Source organism: Astyanax mexicanus, chromosome 9, assembly GCF_023375975.1.
Source record: "Astyanax mexicanus isolate ESR-SI-001 chromosome 9, AstMex3_surface, whole genome shotgun sequence".
In the NCBI taxonomy this organism is placed as follows: Eukaryota; Metazoa; Chordata; class Actinopteri; order Characiformes; family Acestrorhamphidae; genus Astyanax; species Astyanax mexicanus.
This window is the reverse complement of record NC_064416.1, coordinates 40,037,501-40,059,476: the sequence shown is the minus strand read 5'-3', so window position 1 is coordinate 40,059,476 and position 21,976 is coordinate 40,037,501. Positions and strand designations below refer to the sequence as shown.

Here is a 21,976-nt window from a genome sequence, read left to right as displayed (position 1 = left end):
ATTTAGGCCCTGTCTAAACTGTTTTTACCTTGAACATTTATGTCCTCAATTGCTCAATAAATGTACATTATTATTTGTAAGTCGCTTTAAATAAAAGCATCTGGTGATTGAAATAAAAAAATAGAAATGAAAGACAAGAGCTGTAATTTTTTTTATATTTTTACTCAGGTGGAAAAGTCAAAACAATTTGATGCGAATTCAGCCAACAATAGAAACTAGACAACAGTGGGGTTCAGTACAGTGCTTTCAGTTTATATGGTATGTTATTTAGGATATGAAATAAACCCTTCATATAATTTCCTTTATACAGTACCAGTCAAAATTTGGACACACCTTCTCATTCAATGTTTTTCTTCATTTCTCTTTTCTTTTTATTTTCTACACTGTGGTTTGTCCTCCACAATTTCCTTATCTAAACCTGATGAACTGAGATGGTGGATTTGAGGTTATTTATTTGGGATGAGGATGAGCTTCACAGCATGAAGGAAAAGCAGCAGCTATTGTTCAGCACCTCCAGGAACTCCTTCAAGACGCTGATAAAACTATTCCAGCGGACTCTCCCTCGTGAAGACACTGAGATTAAAATACCAAGAGTGTGCAGATCTGTTCCCAAACATAAATGTGCTACTTAGAAGAATCTAAAGTATAAAACATATTCTGGTTTGTTTAACACTTTTTGTTTTCAGAATTATTCTGCACATGTTCCTCTGAACAGCTTTAATATCTTCAATATAAAATTTACAATAGAAAAAAAACATTTAACTGGTACTGTAAATTATGCAGAATTAATGTTATAAGTAATGCTTCAATTGTAATTGATTATTCAAACATGCAGGTTATTACTATGTACTCCACACTTCTTTTTTCAAGCTAGTGAAGTTTCTGTGTTGAGGTATTGTACTGATTTGCAACTATTTTCCACATTTAAAGAATAAAAAATCAAAGTGCTGTTTGTTTTTGTGTGGGTTGTTTTTACACAGAATCTACTGGAAGGCTTCAGACGTCCCAGAGGGCCCTGGGGGGGCAGGGGGGTCGGTGCAGGGGGCCTGTGAAGCATGTTTTGGGGTGTGTGTGTATGTCTAAGCAAAGTTCTTCTTGATAAAATTGATGAGGCCGTTTGTAGAGGAGTCATGAGAGCTGACCTCAGTCTTGTCCTGCAGTTCGGGTTCAATCTTTTTGGCCAGCTGTTTCCCTAACTCCACCCTGCAGAGAGAGAGAGAGAAAGAAAGAGAGAGAGAGAGAGAGAGAGAGAGAGAGAGAGATAATAGTACTATATGACCAAATGTTTGTGGTCACCACTTTTAATGAATTCATTCAGCCACTTCATGTTGCACTCATTAATGGCACAGCATGTCTAGACCCTGTGAGGGTTAGAGGGGTATAAACCACCCCCAGAACTGAGCTGTGGATCAGTGGAACTGTGTTCTCTAAAATAATGATGCCAATACTTTGGGATAAGGTTAGGTAGTGATCATCCAACATCCTTATCACATGTTTAAAAAAAATATTTTACACTTCTAATCAGTGATAAAACTAATGCATCCGAACTGCAATTGAAAAAACAGGAGGACCAGTGAGTTTTTTGTCTTTCTCAGTCACATGATATCGCGTTCAGTAGCTCCTCCATTTCCACTCGCTGTTGTGTTTAACTGTATCTCCGTGGAAACACGCATGCAAAGTGTTATTACGGTGCATGGCAGTGGACAAATAGCTATTTTATTATATGTGAGGTGAGGAAACTAAGACGTGGATCTTTACGCTACCAAAATTATCAGAGGACCACGGAGTTCAGCGAAAAACAGCAGGTAATTCAGCCTGTAATTTTCTCAGAGGACGTCTGAGAAAAATCTGTACATGGTCGTTCTGGACGGGAATAAAATCACAAAGGACCCCAATAAAAGAAAAAATTACTCGTGGAGCACCCAAGAAACATCATGTCTGGATAGGGCTATACACTGCCTGGCCAAAAAGATCACCAATCAAATAGGTGAATACTTACTGCAAGGATGATTATGTTTCAGCTGGCAAAGTTATTTAATCCTAACTGATGCAGTGAGTAGCTTCTCATTTGTTAAACAACCATGTGGAAAGATTCATGATATATATCTATTTCAAAAGTGTCAAAATACTGGCATTTATCAAGAAGAGAAAACATTTAAGGAGATTGCTGAAATAACTAAAATCTGTCTAATGCATTAAAACATCACCTTCATAGAAGGAATGGGGTCACATGTAAATTTTGAATAATGGTGATCAGCGATCACGTTTGGTAAAATACAATTGTAGAAAAACAACACCAGGATTAACAGTGAAAAGTAAGAGCATTTCCAAGCACACAGTGTGAAGGGAGATCAGGGATTGGGACTTAACTGCTGTTAACTGCCTTAAGAAAAACACTTATCAGAGAATTTCAATTTTCTAGGGAGCGTAAAGATTGGAATCTGGAGGCTGAAGTAAAGTGATGCGCCTATCATGCCTAGTACCTACTGTACTGTCTGGGGTTGCTGCAGTTGGTTCATATATATTCAGGTCAGCTGACTCCCTGAATATACTGAATGACCAGATTATTCCATCAGTGGATTTTTTCCTGCAGGGTTCACACATGGATTGGCCACCACAGAGTCCAGACCTTAACCTCATTGAGAATCTTTGGATCCAAATCTCCCATCATCAATACTAGATATTTGGGGAAAAAATAATGCAACTCTGGACAGAAATATATGTTATGAAATTGAAATTAAGATTTTTTTTCATAATCAAAGCTAAATGTGGCCCAACCAAATATTATGTGATAATATTGTGTGAATATTTCTTTGTCAGGAAGTATAATCTTTGGGTATGATCAATGCAGCTAATTCCAATATTTGGTTGGACACGCCTTCTACACCACTGACCACAGTTTTTTTACCGCCTTAAATGTCTAAAGTTTGCTTCTAATGCTACAAGGCTAATGGAGCTAACATCTAATGGAAGCATATGCACAATATTTAGCACAGTGCTTAATCTCCTCAGACTGTGTGGAGATGTTGAGTAACCTCTAATAAACCTACTTATATGGTTTTATAACTTCATGACTCACTATTATTCATAAATATTGATAAAGCAGCAGCAGCAACCTTGAGGCCTGAATTTTAATGCTGTGGTCATCTACAGCAGACTGTTTTCTTGTTCTTATCAATTGCTATAGGCTGTGTCAAAGGCTATGTTTAGACTGCCACCCCAAATCTAGATTGTATCCAGATTGAGTTTTGGTAAATTGGACAGTTAGAAACCACATGAAAACTGATTTTGCAAATTAGATTCAAACGAGATTTGCAGGAGGTCTACCTCGATACCACAGAAACCCCTGCATTAACACTATATTGCCAAAAATATTTACTCACCCAACAAATCACTGAACTCAGGTTCCAATCACTTCCATGGCCACAGGTGTATAAATCAAAACACCTATGCATGCAGACATTATTCTAACATTAGTGAAGGAATGGGTCTCTCTCAGGAGCTCAGTGAATTCCAGCATGGTACCTTGAGTGCAGTCGTGAAATTTCTATATTATTCTAAACTAAATATTCCTCAGGCACGACAGCAACTCACTCTGTCAGTGTAAAATCAGTTTAAAACAGAGCGGGGTCAGCAGATGCAGAGGAGTATAGTGCACTGAGGAGTCACTACATCACTACAGACCTCCAAACTTCATGTAGCTTCAGATCATCCCAAGAACAGTAGAGAGTAGAGAGATTCATAGAATGGGTTTCCATAGCAGAGCAGCTCTAACGAAGCCTTGAATTACCAAATGCAATGCAGACAAATGGATACTTTTGGCAATATAGTGCACATTTGTGATGTACACATCAACAAATCTGATCTGATCATCTTCAAATAACAGTGGATACAGTCATTTCAACAGATCTGATTTAAGAAACAATTCTGATTTGCCTCCGGACTGAACATGTACTCACCCCCACTGGTCAAAGCTGTTGATCTCCCACATGACTCCCTGGATGAAGATCTTATGCTCGTACATGGCTGCAGAAACACACATAGAAAATATTGCAATTAACATATTTTAGTAACTTCTGTAAAACAAGTGTGGAGGTCCTGTAGAGCTGAGAATGACGTCACACGTTTTAAAAACACAATTTACCACGACTTTTTCACCCTCTTGAGACCCTCGTCCTCATATGTGGACATTCCATTTCTGCTACTCTGCACCATGATACTTATTTTTTTAAATGCTGACCTTTTGGCCATTAAATGAAGATACTGTTTGTACCATCTAGTGGTCACATGACAACACTACACTCAATTGATTAAAAACAAGACGGCGGGAATCCCAGTCAAAAGTTTCTACAGCCAGTTCAAACAGAAAAAAACAGACAGGTAAACACTCTTATCCAATTTTATGTTTGAAATTGTTTTTTTTTTGCTAAAATAATTTGCTAAACAAATACAAAGTTTATTTGTTATATTTGTTAGGTCCTACTAATCACAAATAGCTAGGATGAGTTGATTGAGTGCTTCAGGGGGTTAATAATCAATTTATGGTGTTTTTAAAGGTGAATCCAACCACACATACAGCTTGTCTAGTCCCTGTAGGAAACTACTGCCAGTATGCCAATGACAAAACATTACATTAAAAAAATCAAGAATACACTACTGCAACATAATAAAAATGTTATTTTATTATTGCATACAATATGATATTGAACATCCCTAACTGAGATATTAAACAATACAAGAATTTGTTCAGATTTGTAACAGAAGTCAATGATCCAGAATGTCATGATACTAATAATGCTCTCCAAAGATCTCCATACATCTAGGATTAAAGTAAAATGAAGTAGTCTGAAGTAGAGATAAAATGGGAAAAGAGAACATTGTAAATTCCCCTTTCTTAAAAATAGTATAAAAGTAGTACCCTAATGTGATAATTAGGGGTGGCTGATATTTCAGGGTATCATATCGTTCACGATATTCAAAATTGTTGGCAATATTATTGTGTACGATATGATATGGCACACCCCTAATTGGCACTTTGTCTAATGCCAGGCGTGGGCTATAACGTGAGGTATAACCACATCAGTTTCTGGTGTTTTATGGCAAATCCAAACAAAATATGTCCCACTTTTTATGCTCAAAATGTTTTGTGTTTGAGTTGACCCTGCAATTATACAGTGTTTTTTGTGCATCCAAACAGCATAAAAGCATGTCCAAAAAGAAAAATTGGACAGAACTGTGTGTAGGGCTGCTTTAATGAGACACAAATAGATAGAAGCACTAACAAACTGTTTAATACTATTTCTCCCAACTTTTAGTGCAGGTAATTTGAGTTGTGGGGGCATTCCAGTTAAAACTTCCTACTTGGAAATCTTAATATTTTGGAGTACAGATGAATAAAAAGAAAACCAAGATCTCACCAATGAGCACTCCGAGAGTGTACGGCGTCAGCTTCTTGAAGATAATAGAATTTGTCGGCTTATTTCCCAGGAATACCTTTAAACAGAGAGATAAATGGACATATAAAGACTCACAAATGAAATTAACCCAAATTATGGGTTAAAGATGTCATTTTATATGGTCTTTTGCTCATTGTCTTTCTTCATGATGCATTGTAGACTCTTAACAATTAACACTGCACTTAACATCACTCATCTTTATTCTTACACCCTCTGTACTGTTAATGCACTTTATTCATACCTAATACCAAACCTTTTACTGTGTCACTCATTTTGCACATTAATGTTATTTTATAGTAATTCTACTGCAGATATTATTGTTCAATTCTACTATATATCACTGCCTACTTGCACTGCTCTTACAGTTCAAACCTTCATTTGCATACTGCATTTCTCTAATATCTTTGAGGTATATACTGTATCTCATTTGTATATTCAGTATGTACTGTATATAGATATGCTTAGACTTATGTATTTATATATTTCTTACTGCACAACCTGTCATGATTACTATGTCACTTTGTGTACACAAAGTTGTGGAAAGTTTTGACATTCATTACTTTGTAGGTAGAAGTATAGATACTAGGGTTTAAAATACTTCTGTAGAAGTATTAAGCTTTTTACTCAGGTAAAAGTGTAAAAGTACTTGTTTTTTATACTTAAAGTATAAAAGTAAAAGTAATTTAAGGGGACATTTTTTAAAAGCCATAATAACTATAATGTTATAATAAAATGCTAATGCTTATAAATCAGATTCACTCTATCTGGATGGATAGAGAGTTTTTAAACAATTAGAATACGGAAAAAAAAAACAAGCTGAAATGAAATAGGAGTAAAGAGGCTATTTTTAAAACGTAAGGAGTAGAAAGTTCAGATAATTGTGTAAAAATGTAAAGAGTCTCTGTATGTAATTAACTCTAATTAATGTTGCACTTCTGGTTAGATGTGTATTGCTTTTTATTGGCTCTGTACCTGTATTCTACACAATGACAATAAAGTTGAATCTCGTCTAATATAATTTGAAAAATAAAAGATTGATATTGTAACTACACCAATTTCCACTAGGGGTCAGACTAACCATAATTTTCAATTCTAGCTTTCATATCACCACTAGGAGGCATCACAATCCCGTAAAATCTGTTTCTGTAAGTGGGTTCTCACTTTGTGTGGTAATATCTTGTCCAGTTTCTCTCCACTCAGTCCTCCAGCCTCCAGCTCCTTCTTCGCCTCCTCTGTCGTCTTTCCCTTCATCATGGCTTCTGTCTGGGCCAAGAAGTTGGCGATCAGGATCTAAACAAACAAAAAAACATACACACACACACACACACACACACACACACACATATACACACACAAACATAGGTATTACACTAGGAAATGTTTTAAAAACACAGTAAGCTATATCACTAAAATACAGTGTACACTATATGACAAAATGTATGCATTCGGTGCAAATGTGTGCAAATGCACACATACAGCTAGTCTAGTCCATGTAGAAATGTACTGCCAATAGAATAGGACCCTAAGAATCAGATAAACATGAACTTATCGGCACTATGCCTAATGGCAGATAAAAAGTTATTTTCGCTGAATGAAATTAAATTCTCACAGCAATGCTTTAGAATCTATTCGAAAGCCTTTCCTGGAGAAAAGAGAAAGTTACTCCAACAAAAGCAGGATAAAAATGTTTTTTTTATTATTTAAACAAAAATTAAGCGGGTGTACCAATACTTTTGTCCATACAGTGAGTGTATGTATAGTAGGGCTGTGTTTTGGCAAGAATATGCTTCATCTGAATGTGAACTGATATTATGATACAGGAGTTACAATTCAATATATCATAATAAAATACAATACTGTACGCATTTCTTAAATTAAATGTTAGGAAAACTGTAACAGAACTAAAAAACACAATATCTGTATATTTATAGGATCTAGGGGAAAGTTTACTTTTTTATTCATAACAATTTTAACATCTAACATCAGAGTACAACAGTGCTATCTAGCAGACCAGGTGGAGTTAAAACTTTTTTTTATATAGTTTAATTTCTTCCAATTTATCTAAGCCAATTGTTCCACCATTAAGCTGCTACTCATCGGTATGCATCACTAGTGATGCCACAACACCAGGAGGGTGAAGACTAGCACATGCCTCCTCTGATACATGTGAAGTCAGACTCCTCCTCTTTTTGAATTACTGTTGATGCAGCATTATCGAGTAGCATCATAGTGCACTCAGAGGAAAGCACAGCGAGCTGACTACAGTACATAAAACTATTAATTAAAAACCTATACTGTTTTTAAAAATCGAAACAGCATTTCAAAACAAAATATCACTTTACGATACAAAATCAATATTCCGTTACAACCCTAATGACAGTGTTGGGCACGTTACTTTGAAAAAGTAATTAGTTATAGTCACTAGTTACTTCTCCAAAAGAGTAACTCAGTTACTAACTGAGTTACTCCACTATAAAAGTAAGTAGTTACCAGTAAAAGTAACTATTGCTTTATTCGCAAAGCCAGATGAATAGAGTGCACAACAGCAAAAACAAGTACCTGCATAGAGGTTTGTCCATGACAATTTTTTAGTTCTTCTACCTTTGACCTCAGTAAGTTTGAAATAGTGTCGGTACTTCCATCTAAAAAAGGCTGTTTTGCCACTGGAGTCCTCCTCACTCACCATCTCTCGCTATGCGGTGTAAACACCCGCCCATCTATTTTCTCTGATTGGCTGAAGACGTAATCTTACTATACCTTAGCCAATTATTACCTTATCTCATCCTCCCCTCCCTTGTGACACACACTTGCGTCTTTGTCTGTATGTGCGAAGTTAAAAAATAAAGTTAATTGAACGGCTAAAATAATGTGCAGTAACGGGGTGTCGGAAATGGTAACGCCGTTATAGTGACAGTCAGAGTTATTAGTTAGATTACTCCTTACTGAAAAAAGTAACGGCGTTACTCCCATCACTGCCTTATATTCAGTGCATGACAGAGATAAAGTGAAGAGATGGTAATAGAAAATTGTAGGCTACCTTATGGTGCAGGTTGTTCCTGATTGGGTGTTGAGACTGGGCTGGGATGAGGAAATCAGAAGGGACTGTCCTGGTTCCTGTAGAGAAGACAGAAGGGATCACTCCAAACATTTCCAAGCATTCCGAACAGCTGTTCTTTACTTAGTTAAATAGTTCTCACCATAATATGGATTAGAACATCACTCAAATAGGGCTATTCACTGTATATCTGTAACTCTACCTCTTCACTACTTTACAACTGATGCTCTCAAACACTTTAAAAGCACATAAAAAGTCATTAAAAAGTTATTAACCCTTGATAAGTTCAGAACAGCTGTTAACTGAAAGCCTGAATTCCAGATGACTCTACTTTTTAAAGCTGACTAAGAAAATCCAGCCAAGATGTGCAAAACTGTCATCTAAGGAAGAGGTGCTACCTTGAAGAATCTAAAATATAAAACATATACTGGTTTGTTTAACACTGTCCATTTATAGGTGAAATCCATATCTAAATATATATTTATAAAAAAATAACTTCATGTAGTCTGACACGCTAAATTGGCTGCATGATTAGATGCTTGATTTTACAAACTACTAGCAATGTGACTGAATTAAACACTTATATTTAATGATTAAGATGTGAGTCCCAATACTTTTGTCCATAAAGTGTATGCAGCATAGTACATAAAAGCATTATACTGTATTTTTTGGTGGAATTGTTTATGGAACTTGGTTAAAGACTAGAAGATTGTGACAGGACTGAATTTTGAGTCTTTACACTGCTATAAAGGACAAATAGGTAATGATTTAAATCTGGGTGCAGTGAGGCTATTAGCATGTTGTATAACAGGTATTTAGCACTAGTCCAGTGTCCTCATGCTGTAACATGCATCATCTGGACGTTACCTTGGTGGATGAGCTGGTAGAAAGCGTGCTGTCCGTTAGTTCCAGGCTCTCCCCAGACGATGGGTCCGGTGTGGTAGTTGACACGGGTGCCGTGATTGGTAATGTATTTACCATTGGATTCCATGTCGCCCTAAACATGAATCAACAGTAATTATTGACCAAATAAATTAAACATTGTAATACAGTGCACTCAAGTTAAATAGCTAATAAAGCTAATAAGTGACATCTGTTAGTGGGCTCATAATGCAGTACCAAAATTCAACAGTTTGGACTTACCTTCTAATTTAATGTTTTTTTCTTTATTAAATATAAATATTAAATATAAAATATTATTTGTTATAATATTAAAGACATCAAAACAATTAAGGGCCACATTTGGAATTACGCAGTAAGCAAAGAAGGTGTTTGTCCTCCACATTAATCCCCTGCTCTAAACCTGATGAACTGAAGTGGTGATTTGAGGTGATTTGAGATGAGCTGAAGCTTCACAGCGTGAAGGTAAACCAGCAACTATTGTTCAGCACCTCCAGAAACTCCTTCCTTTAAGATGAGAAAACTATTCCAGGTGACTCTCCCTCATGAAGATACTGAGATTAAAATACCAGAGTGTGCAGATCTGTCCTCAAAGAGAAATGTGATACTTAGAAGAATCTAAAGTATTAAACATAATCTGGTTCTGTTTTTTAACACTTTTATTTAACAAACCTTATTTAACCTGTGTTGCTGTATAGCTTCAATGGCTGCAGATTGTAGATAGAAAGAAAACACATTGAATGAGAAGTACCTTAACAAGCTGTAGGGACTGTGATATCTGTAATAACGTTATAAAAGCAATTAAATTATACAGACTATGTCCTTTTAGATGATGTGTAGTTTAGTAGGTTCAACGTGTTTCAACTTACCACATAATTTAGTTTAGTATGTCTCAATTTTACAGGTAAAATCACTGTAATAAATGATAGTTGTAGTAAAATCTCTGGCATTTAGAGTTTTTTGGTGTTTACTTGTGCTTACTACAATATGTTGCATGAATGAAATACAGTACCAGTCAAAATTTGGACACAACTAAATTTACTTATATATTTTTTTTCTGTTGTAGATTAATACTAAAGTAATCCAAACTATAAATAAAACATATGAAATTATCTAGTAAACAAAGTTGTAAAGTTGATATAGCTCTAAAATAGCTCTATTTGAATTAATGTTTTAATCCATATTTTGGCAAGAAATACTCAACTAAGTAAAGAAAAAAAACGTAAGAAATAAAGGTCATTTAACCCAAAACATTTCAAAAACTTTAAAGGAATACATCAGTGCAGTCAAAAGACCATCAAAAATGTTATGATGAAACTGGCTTTTATCAGGACCTCTCCAGAATGAAAGAGCAAAAGTTGTTGTGCAGGATAAGATCATCAGAGTTCAATCAGAGTTACCAGCTTCAGAATTGTGCAATACTGGCATTTCTATAACATCTCTCAGCCAATCATTTTGTTTGGCCAGCCTAACATTGCTTACTTAAAGACTGAAATATATAGACTGAAATAGACACATGCAATGCTAATGGTAAAGTACAACTGTCCATTGTTGTGAGCTAATTTAGCATTGCAGCTAAACTTGGGGTAAAATATGAAACTGTTGATGTTATTTCCAGCCTTGTTGGTTTTAGATGCTCTAAATGCTCACCTGCTGGAAGTAAGCAGCGAAGCGGTGCATGTACTGGTCGTAGGGCAGCAGGCAGTGCGTTTCCATTTGGAAGAAGTTGATGTACCAGATGCCCAGCATGGCCAGCAGAACAGGTGCGTTCTGATCCAGTGGAGCCGTGCGGAAATGAGTGTCCTACAGAGAACAGGGGGAGAACAGGGCTGCTGTTTAGAATCAGGTAACATTATTAAAGGTGAATTCCTTTAACATCACACCAAACCAATTCTGAAAGACCTCAGACCCCTAACTCTTTATCATTTTTGTTGATGTGTTTGATTTAAAACTGAATAAATTAATTATACAGTACTAGTACAGTATATATATGCAATTCACAAATTTTATTTCCCCATTTAATTCAGCTTGGTACAGGAAAATCTGCCTGCACTTATTATTTCTAAAAGGAATTTAGACAGAAAGATATGAACACCTACCATCCAGTGTGCTCCAGCCAACAGCTTTTCAAAGTTCTCAAAGCCTGAAAAAAGGAAAAAGATCAGAACAGTGTTAAATGTAATGAATCAGGATAAAATTACAGAATTCAGTTTTTATTCACATTCAAACATTAACAAACTGCAACTCTCATGACTAACCAATGTGCAGAGCAATGGACAGTCCAATTGCTGACCACAAGGAGTAGCGTCCACCAACCCACTGGAAAATGAAAATGGTGTAGTTAAAAATAATGAGCATTAAAATCATGATTTTATGATTTCAATGCACTCATTAGAGACCACTGCTCCTCTAAAAGCATTACAAAAATACAAAAAGAAAAGGGGGCAGAAAAGAGAAAAAACAACAAACAGCTAGATGATGCTTGGGCGTCGCTTGCAGGTAGGACAGCGTTTTAAATAACTTGTTAAATTTGTACAATTTAGCCCTGCATAGCTACAGTATGCTAATCCCAGGTAACACTACCATTAACAAATTTAACAACCTTGGGCCCTACTAGCTATGTTCAGACTACTAAGTACTATGATCCAAGTAATTCATGCTGGCTAGCTAGTTATTTTATGTTGGGGTTTATGACAATTTAAATTACCTGCTACTTATGTGGGACTGTTTTCAACACAATTAACTATTGAGAATCATTTTGGAAATGAAGAGAAATGCAGGGACATATTAAATTATTGTTAATTTCTAGAGGGGGGGTTGTGCTTAGGGCACCCAAATGGCTAGTGCTGGCCCTGTGTAGGTACTACTTACAAACAATACATGAGAATATGCAGACAAGTGCTTTATTAGGGCTTTACAGTAAAAGGGCTTCTAGCTTTTTCTGCACAGCTGAGTTCTGCCTAGTGAGGCATTATTGAGTCTTCTTATTGAGTCCTCTGAGGCTAATCTCCTCCCTCTCAGGACATTCCATGTGCAGTGATGTATGGTATGGGGAAAGATGGGAAGTGAGCTTAGACACAGATCTAATATACTGCTTTATAGGCCTCTTCAACATAAACACAGCCCAATGCAAAGCTGTCCTCTGCATTTTTTCAGTTTTAAATAAGGATATAATTTACATTTATTGTTTAGCAAAATGTCTAAAGTTAAACATCAATGAGTGCTACTGAGTCTACTCCACACACTGAACTCGATACACTGTACTCCACACACTGTACGGCCCTTTTCTGAGATGGCCTACATCATAAAGGGCATGCGGTCCACACCTCGCCCTTTAAATATCAACAATGTGACTAAAGCCGGCCTGCTGACCTTTGGCGTTAGGCTGACCTCTGTGGGGATAAAGGTTGTGCAGTATTTATATCAGCTGAGCGCGGGGCAGCGCTCAGAGAGGAGACTCTGGTTACCCTGCAGCTGCCAGTGCGTGCGTCCTGCCACCTACTTCACAGGTCAAAAGACCAGCCTATTAATAGCCTCTGTCTGAGTCTGAACCTTCAGTAAGGTAGGCTAAACGATTTACACAGTGATACACCAACACACACAAACACACACTAACTTACATCCCAGAACTCAAACATGTTCTCTGTGTCGATGCCGAAGTCCTTCACTTTGGGCTGGGGGGCCAAAGCAGACACAAAAAAACAAACTTAGCACAATTGTATATATATTATATATATATATATATATATATATATATATATATATATTAGTAATTACTGACTTTAATTGATCGTTCTGTAACTAGAACCAATTATTCAGTATTTACTATAAACCATTCTTTAAATACTATGAATAAAAACAATATCTGACAAAAGTTATTAAACCCCTCACATTTTTGTTAATATTTTATTATATTTTTCCATGGGACATCGCTGAATATATGATACTTTAATACATAGTAAAGTTGTCAGTGTACAGCTACAGTATAACAGGGTAAATTTGCGGTGCCCCCAAAATAACGCAACACACCCGTAAGTGAAAATGGCCAAATTGTGCCAAAAATGTCAATATCTTGTTTGACCATCATTATTTTCCAGCACTGCCTTAACTCTCTTGGGCATGAAGTTTACCAGAGCTTCACAGGTTGCCACTGGAATACTTTTCCACTCCTCCACCTTCTACGTGAGGATGCTCCACAGATGCTCAATAGGGTTTAGATCTGCAGACATTCTTTTCCAGTTCAGCACCTTTACCCTCAGTTTTTTTTAGCATGGCAGGGGTCATGTTGGAGGTGTGTTTAGAGTCATTATTATGTTGGAATACTGCCCCGAGGGAATGCTCTGCTTCAGAATGTCACAGTGCGTGTTTGAAACAGCCACAGTTATTTTCAGTATCATTACCTACAATTTACTTTTCTGTAGTTTATAAATTATTACTCTGAATAAGTCACAAATTACTATGTATTATTTAGTAATCACTATGAACAATTTATCTACTATAAATCAATCAGAAACATCTATGACATTTTTATTACTCTAAGTATAATGTAAAGGTCAGGTATAAACTCAATTTAAAACTTATTTTAATTGTAAAAGTAAATAAACTTACACCATTGGTGGAAAGGGCGACAAAATGTTTGGCAACAGCAGATTTCTGTGGAAAAGAGTAAAAACTGAATTTAACATTTGCTTCATAGAACTGACCAACCTCACTACATACTACATTAGAGTGATATGTTTTCTTATTATGCTGTTGGTGTTATTATTTTACATGAATAAAAATCATCTAGTATGCACATTCAGATATACTGGTTTTAGGACTCAGGGCTTACGTCTTTTGCAGCCTCTAGGAACCACTCCTTTGCAGACTCTGCATTGGTGATGGTCTCCTGGGTGGTGAATGTCTGAGAAAATAAAAAGCCTTTGTCAGTGTTCAGTTTCACAGTGTAATCAATACCATGCAATGATTTTAGGAGATGGAGGTCTCAGACAGTAGTTTGCTGATCTCTGTTGCTGTACTGTTTTCAGTTTAATCCCATTTGATTTCTAGGCGTGTTAAGGCATGAGATTTCATACTGGGGTTTTTCAGGTGCAGGACCGTTTAAATGGGCAGGTTGTGTAATGTGATGATTTACCAGTGAGATCTGTGATTTTAAAAGGAAGTTTATTGCTCATTTTTAGCAGAAACAGCCCCATTAAGACTAATCATATATTGAGCACTCTCCTGTTGGAGATATAAAGCATTTTAGTTCTAATGATGTAAACAAGTCCTTTTTTAAGATTTTATTTGTTTAAGATTTAATTTATGGCAATATTTTGGGACTCTTTTGGGACTGAGAATTGTGTGCAGTAAAAATGTAAGCAGTTATAAGCAGTTTTTGAGAAGATCTGCTACTTGAAAGACCTTTTTCAACAAAGAGTTAATCAGCTTGCTGGTAACAGCGTAAGAGATGGAGGGTCAATGTGGCACTAGTGGGCAAAAGGAAAATAAGTAATTGTGTTGGATGGCCGTCTCAGTCAACTAGGGAGCTTCAAAAGTAACAACAGTAATTAGAGAAACTGTGCAACCCACAGGCTAATGGCAGAACTGAGCTTCTAGGATGAGCAAATGGACTTTGACGTGCCAGCAGTTTAAAAATGTACCGGACTCTTAAATAAAATAAAGTATATTTAATTAAAATAAACGGGTTGATTACATCACTGTGTAAAAGTTTAAGAAACATTCATTAACTCTCTTTGTGTCCCACTTTAGAGCAGCATGCCCTTGCTAAACACACACAGTTCTGTTACTGCAGAATTTTAAAATATATTTTCAGAACATGTTATTGTCTACATTAGGTTAATTACTTTCCTGGTTTGTTCTATAACTTTCCTACTTTTAAATATAATTTCAGTGGGTGAACGTACATTTTAGAACTAAAAATAAAAGTAAAAGTATAATTGTATAGTTATTTTATCGTTGTGTCACTGTTGTCATCACAGAGTCATAAACATATATATTAAAATAATATTTGACAGAAAGCTTTCTTGGACGGTTTTGGAATGGTTGTGAAAATGTTAGTCTGGAGCCCTTTTACTGTCTTGGAGGAAAATATGTCTCACATAATGAGAGTGCACTGGGCTGAACAGCACTGCTGTTCATTCTGTAAGAGGAATTTCATCCAAACCAATCTATTTTCCACATCACTTCATCCTAAAAAACATTCATTCCCTATTCACACAGATAAGCCCAGCTGAGCAGTGTTGTTTTAGCTGTAGATACCTTGGAGGCGATGATGAAGAGCGTGGTTTCAGCGTTGAGCTGTGCCAGTGTCTTGGCGATGTGTGTTCCATCGATGTTTGAGACGAACCAAACCCGAGGTCCGTCTTTGGAGTAGGGCTTCAGTGCCTCTGTCACCATCAGGGGACCCTAATCAACACAGAGGAGCATGGGTTAGATGCAAATGCTGGCACTGTAAATTATACACTGTAATAAACTGTATTTCTGTAGTTTTTACAGAATTGCTACTGTATAATAAACAATTGCTTTAAGTATAACCTGTACATACAGTAGCATTTTACATGTTAAAGCTGCATGGTCGATCTTCATTTGAGGGTAACTATTCTACAGTAGTTCTACAGAATCACATTACAGTCATTTTAGAGCATGATTTCTTTCTCAGCAGTTAAAACAAGAAAGCATCTTTGCAAATGATACCTTTTTTCGCTGCACTTTTCTCTGAGTGCGCTGTGATGCTACTTAGCAATGTTGCATCAGAAAAAGTTCAAAAAGAGGTGGTGGCTGACTTTACATGTATCGGAGGAGGCATGTTCTAGTCTTTCCTCTCCTTGTAAAAATTGTAATAAATTAAAAAAATGTTAAAATGAATTTAGTAAAGCCTTTTAAAGTAGTCTGCTGTCATAACAATTCATCAGCCAATTACAATGATAATACTTATAGTAAAATTATTATTACTGTAAAACAATTACAGTGATTATCATGGCCACACAGGGATGAGACATGTGCGGATCAGTAAAAGAGCCTTTACTAAAAGGGGATATATCAAAATCAGTAAACAGTAACAGGCAGGTTCTGGAACAGAAGGCAAAAATAAGAAAGGCTAGACATACCAAAAAGAGTAAAACCGTACAGGGTCAGTACACGGCAAGGAATATCATAGGCAAGACAAAAAGTGTGGTCAAAAGTACAAGATAATATATAGAGAATCAAAAAACACAACAGTAACGCTTTGTATACAGGACAAACTAATTAAATATAAAACTCTGCGAGAAGTGAGTGAAAACATAGGGTATAATATAGTGTGTGAACAAAGTGAGAACAATTAGAAATCTGGTGACCTTGGCCGGAGATTGGAACAAGTTGGACAGAGGCTTCCAAAGTGACAGGTATGACAGTTTTATAGACAAATATGTACAAGCTAACTGCCGCCAGCAAATGACTGTGTATTTCACTGTGTTCTTTTTACAGAGCAGGATAAAGTTAAAATTTTGCACTTACCAGGTCAGATCCTCCGATGCCCACGTTTACTACGTCAGTGATGGATTTCCCTGTGTAACCTTTCCACTCTCCACTACGCACTTTCTGCAGGACAAAAATCAAGGAAGGCACACATTAAAGAACGAATACTAGGTAAAAAATAATTTATTGTTTTTAAAAAATAATAATAATAATAAAAAAAAAAAATCCAATTGTGCACAGCCAATTACCCAACCCTCTCATTAGGACTCTCACTAGTAATGCCCCAACACACCAGGAGGGCGAACACTCTGAGCGCCGGCAGCTTGATGGCAAAGCTGCATGAGCGGGGGTTCCAACCAGTGACCTCCCGCTCATAGTGGCAGCACTTTAGACTGCTGGACCACTCGGCGCCCATGTAGATAAAATTATTAATGCATAATGATCATTTTCGCAATTAAATTGAAAAAGAAATAAACAGCCGCTAGGTTTTGTTGCGGTCATGTAATTTCTATCAACAGTACATACCATTTAATAATGTATTAATGTGTGTAATAATGTGTTCACTGTGATTAATGTAGTTCACAGGTCTAAATGTGTTTGTGCTCTGTATGCAGTGAAAGTCACTCACATGGCAAAAGCCCTTCATTTTGTCCAGGACCTTGTTGACCTCAGGCATGACGTCTTTGCCATCCACTGTAATGGGGGTGTTAGAACGGTTTCTTAGAGCAACATGGAGTACAGCACGACCCTGAACACACACACATAAACACAACAACATACCACGTCACAACAGCAAAAATCTAGTCCCAGAATATAACTTACAAATAAAAAAGAAAAAATATCTGTCATGCTTCTTTCAAAACTGGTAGACAATGTTGCAACGGGAACACAAGAAGATGACTGTATTACTGTTTAACTACATTAAAAATAAATGTAACATTTTTGCTCCATTACTGTTACTATGATATGAAGATTGCCAGATCATGCTGCTTGTCATCAGTAGTCAGAGTCCGAGAGAGCACATTTGGAAGCAGCAAAGGTGCCCCAGACCATCACACTAGCACCCCCATGATTGACTTTCACTATGATGTTCTTTTTATGAAATTTTGTGTTAGTGTTATGCCAGACGTAACAGGACACACACGTTCCAAAATGTTTCACTAGTCTTGTCAAATATTTTCCTGGTGAGACGGGCATTTGTGTTCTTTTTGTTCAGCAGTGTTCTTTGCAATTCTTTAAATGTTGATCTGGGTTCTTTTGTGACCACCTGGATGAGTTGCCCGTGCCCTTTTGGGATAATTTCAGTGGGCCGGTCACTCATGGGAAAGTGTACCAGTGTTACATGTTTTCTCTATTTGTAAATAATAGCTCTCGCTGTGGTTCGCTGGAGTCCCAAAGCTTTATAAATGACTTTGTAAACTTTGTAGACTTAATCTGTTTTTTTTTTTTTTAGATAATGTGTTGTTTTTTGCGATCTTTTATCCTGCTTCATGTTGCCAGCTTTCCAAAAAAAATGTGATTATTCACAGGTAATTAATGGGGAGTAGTTACTTTTTCACATTGGGCCAGGTTGCTTTGGATTGATTTATTCCCTTAATAAATAAAATTGTTAAACTGTTAAACTGTTTTATATTAACTCAGGTTGTGTTTGTCTGATACTAAAGTTTGTTTGATTATCTGAAAAAATGTAAGTATGACAAAAAAGCATTTTCATGGCACTGTATTTATAATCATGTAATGCAAAAAATATATACATACGCTTAGTGCACTATTTAAAAAATGAAATGGTGGATAATGTAATGTTGGTCAAATCTGGTGAAAATTACACTATTTTGTAATATCACAATATATATTGTAGCAGTTTTTCCAGTATTGTTCAGCCCTTCTCACTATTTCTCTCTGAAATGTGAGAGTGTATTTTAACCTCAGTGAAGTTGATCTTCTCGCCGGAGAACATCTTATCACGAGCGGCCTCCACACCTCTGGACTTCGCCTGCAGACACAGGCAAAGCGGATGAGTACAAGGACCTTCTGCATTCTGTGCAGTACAGCCGAAAAATCACACTCTGTCTATTAGAACTGGAGGTGGGCAACATAAAACAGCTTTTACACTGTTTTCTGCTTTATGATTTGTTTTTCTGTGCATCATTTTTTTCATATTTTGATCTGTCAGGTCATTACCAGCTCAATCAGCATCTTCATAACCTCGTCGTTGATGAGGTTCTTGGAGTAGTCCAGAAGAACGTCCCCATCGTCTGTCTTCAGCGTTACACTATATTAAAAACAAATATTACAAAACAGAAGAATGTGTGAATGAGTCCAAAAACAGAGCTGTTGGTGATTTTAACATAAGAGAAATCTGTAGAACAGTAAAGAATAATTAGTACATTTCATATCCAGAATTAGAAATCAGGGCGGCACAGTGGCTTAGTGGTTAACACTTTCGCCTTCCAGCACTGTGGTCTTGGGTTCGAGTCCTTATCTGGGTGGAGTTTCCATGTTGTCCATGTGCTTGTGTGGGTTTCCGCCAAGGACACTGTTTTTCTCCCACAGTCCAAAAACATGGAGATTGGGTAAATTAGATACTCTAAAAGGTACCCAGAAAAACTGATCTGGAGTGTATGTGTATGTGTGTGGTATGTATGCATGATTGTGCCCAGATATGGATTGTCGCTCTGTCCTGGGTAAATGCTGTAGTGCCTGATGCAGTCCTCCAGGTGGACGGTCGTTTCCGGTTGAGAGTACGCTGTGCGCTATTGGCTGCTGCTTCTCAGTGGTGTGTGGATGAGTGCTGAGTATGAATGGCTGTGTATATAAAATGGATGTAAAGCATTCTTGGGTTTCTAGGAATTTGCTTTATAAGTGTAACTACATTCATTCATAATCCAGAAATTACTAAATGCAGATTTTATATAATTATATAAAATTGTATATAATTAGTTGAATAGTATTATTCTTGTTAACATAAAGTGAATTATCACAAGTGACTTCAATTGCTTAAATGCTAGTGTTCATTAACAATATACTGTGAGCCAGATAACAGTAGTGGAACTGTTTTAGGGGTTATATAAAATTGTTTTCTGAACGAACCATGATATAAATTACTATTAAAACATTTATTAAGGTGCAATCTTATTTCAGAGAGGATGAATCTGGTGGGTAATTTTATTGAGGAATCTGTTGAAATGTCTTTTAGCTCATCAGCTCACTGCACTTCCAATTCTGTGTTTCTTTGGTTTAAGAAATGCAAGAATGAGCAGCTAAAGAAGAGTTTGCCGTTCTGGTATCTCCATTTACGCAGCAGCTCTTGTATCAGCAGCATTATCAGCGATGCAGATGCCCAGACAACTTAGATAACCAGAAAAGATTGTTAAAGCCAGTTAAAAGGTCCTGGGACCAACTAGACATCCAAATCTTAAGAGTCAATATATTTGGCTTTGTAGGAATGGTAGGAAGAGCACTTTGACACCATTTATTATAATATTTTGTCTTATCACCACTCAGGTATAAAACTTTTTAAAAGTTCAAAAGAAAAACTCTTAAGGATTGCTGCTTTAAAATACCAAACACTGTATGTTCTGACACAAATACACTAGGATTAGTTGAATGGTGAATGGTTGAATGGTGCCCTGTAAAAGCTGTCTATTTTATCCTCCTTTTTAAAAAAAACGTTACAAATGCTGTAAAAGATACATGCAGTGTTAAATAACATGACATTTCAACTGCACAATTTCAGCATGTGAACCATGGCATTTAATCTCTCTCTCTCTCTCTCTCTCTCTCTCTCTCACACACACACACACACACACACACCATGCCAAAAAATAGCACATGCAGTGTCTCATTGGCTTCAGAGATTACAGTATGAGGGTGTGTACAGTATTTCATTGTACATGGATTACAGCTTTGATACATTCTTATTACATTTGAATTATATTGTTATTACAATGTTACCTTCGTATTAACTTACAGTGTTATTAAGCTTAGACAATACTTTTCAGCAATTCTCCAGTTCTCTACAACTTTTGTCTTTTTAACTGGTTTTAACACATGTATCAGTCAGTTTTGATATATTGTTACATCCCTTTTACATGAATCACATCTTTAAAAGTAATTTTACCTGAACTTGCTGAATCGTTGCTGGTCAGCCTCAAACATCTGCCTCATGCTGAGGCTGGCGGCGTTGGCCTTGTACCATTGCTCAAGTTTTTGGAAGTTTGGGTCGCTGGTGAGTCCCATAGTGAAGAAGCTGCCTGCTGATCCACCACACTGCTGCAGAGGAGTGACTGTCAGTGGGAGCACTTATGAAGGACGTTCTGCTCCAAGGGCCTTCTCAAACTGGACATGGTCCGCCCATTCTGCTCCTTAATTGGGAGTTGAGGGAGGTTTCGTACACACACCCACATCCACCCAACACACACACACAAACATGCACACATTTTTTTTTGCAGCATTCACTTCTACACTTATGTACTACTCTATACTGTCTCCCTCTGGTGAATCTGTAACACTGCAGCGGCATGTGTTAAAAGGCCTACAATACATCCTTTAATTGTAATGTTCGAGGATCAGCAATTTCAGTTAAATATATCATATAGCAGATGAACACAGTAATATTTGAGAAGTGAAATAAAGTTTATAGGGTTTACAGAAAGTGTGCAATAATTCTCTAAACAAAATTAGGTGTATAAATGTATGCACCTCAACAGAAAAATTACATCAATATTTGGTAGATCCTTTTGCTGAAATAACAGCCTCTAAAACTCTTCCTACAGCTTCCAATGAGAGTCTGGTTTCTGGCTGAATGTATTTTGGACCATTCTTCTTTACAAAACATCTCCAGTTCAGTCAGGTTTAATGGTTTCTGAGCATGAACAGCCCAAAATGCGATTATCAATTTTCACAAGATTCCCAGTACCTGCACTGATCACACCAAACCCCCACAGCATGATGAACCACCACCAAATTTTACTGTGGGTAGCAGTAAAGTGTTTGTGTTGGAATGCTGTGTTCTTTTTCCTCCGTGCATAAATAACCACCATCCAAACCATCACCATCCTTCTCCTCTGATTATCTAATAATTTTCTTGTTCTGACACTTTGGTTCT

General features: G+C 36.7%; 1 protein-coding gene across 1 annotated transcript; it reads right to left on the bottom strand.

The window, feature by feature from the left end:
* Positions 1-345: 345 nt before the first annotated feature.
* On the bottom strand, positions 346-21,181 carry gpib (glucose-6-phosphate isomerase b). The gene is made up of 18 exons (XM_022679900.2): positions 20,990-21,181; positions 19,051-19,141; positions 18,794-18,862; positions 17,498-17,617; positions 16,909-16,992; positions 15,673-15,819; positions 14,243-14,314; positions 14,020-14,064; positions 13,032-13,085; positions 11,670-11,730; positions 11,511-11,554; positions 11,062-11,214; positions 9,379-9,508; positions 8,494-8,570; positions 6,618-6,746; positions 5,418-5,493; positions 3,960-4,026; positions 346-1,203 (listed from the first exon to the last, which is right to left on the bottom strand). Exons 1-18 carry the CDS (start codon positions 21,106-21,108, stop codon positions 1,080-1,082), a joined length of 1,662 nt encoding a protein of 553 aa, XP_022535621.1. The 5' UTR covers positions 21,109-21,181; the 3' UTR covers positions 346-1,079.
* Between the last annotated feature and the right edge of the window lie 795 nt (positions 21,182-21,976).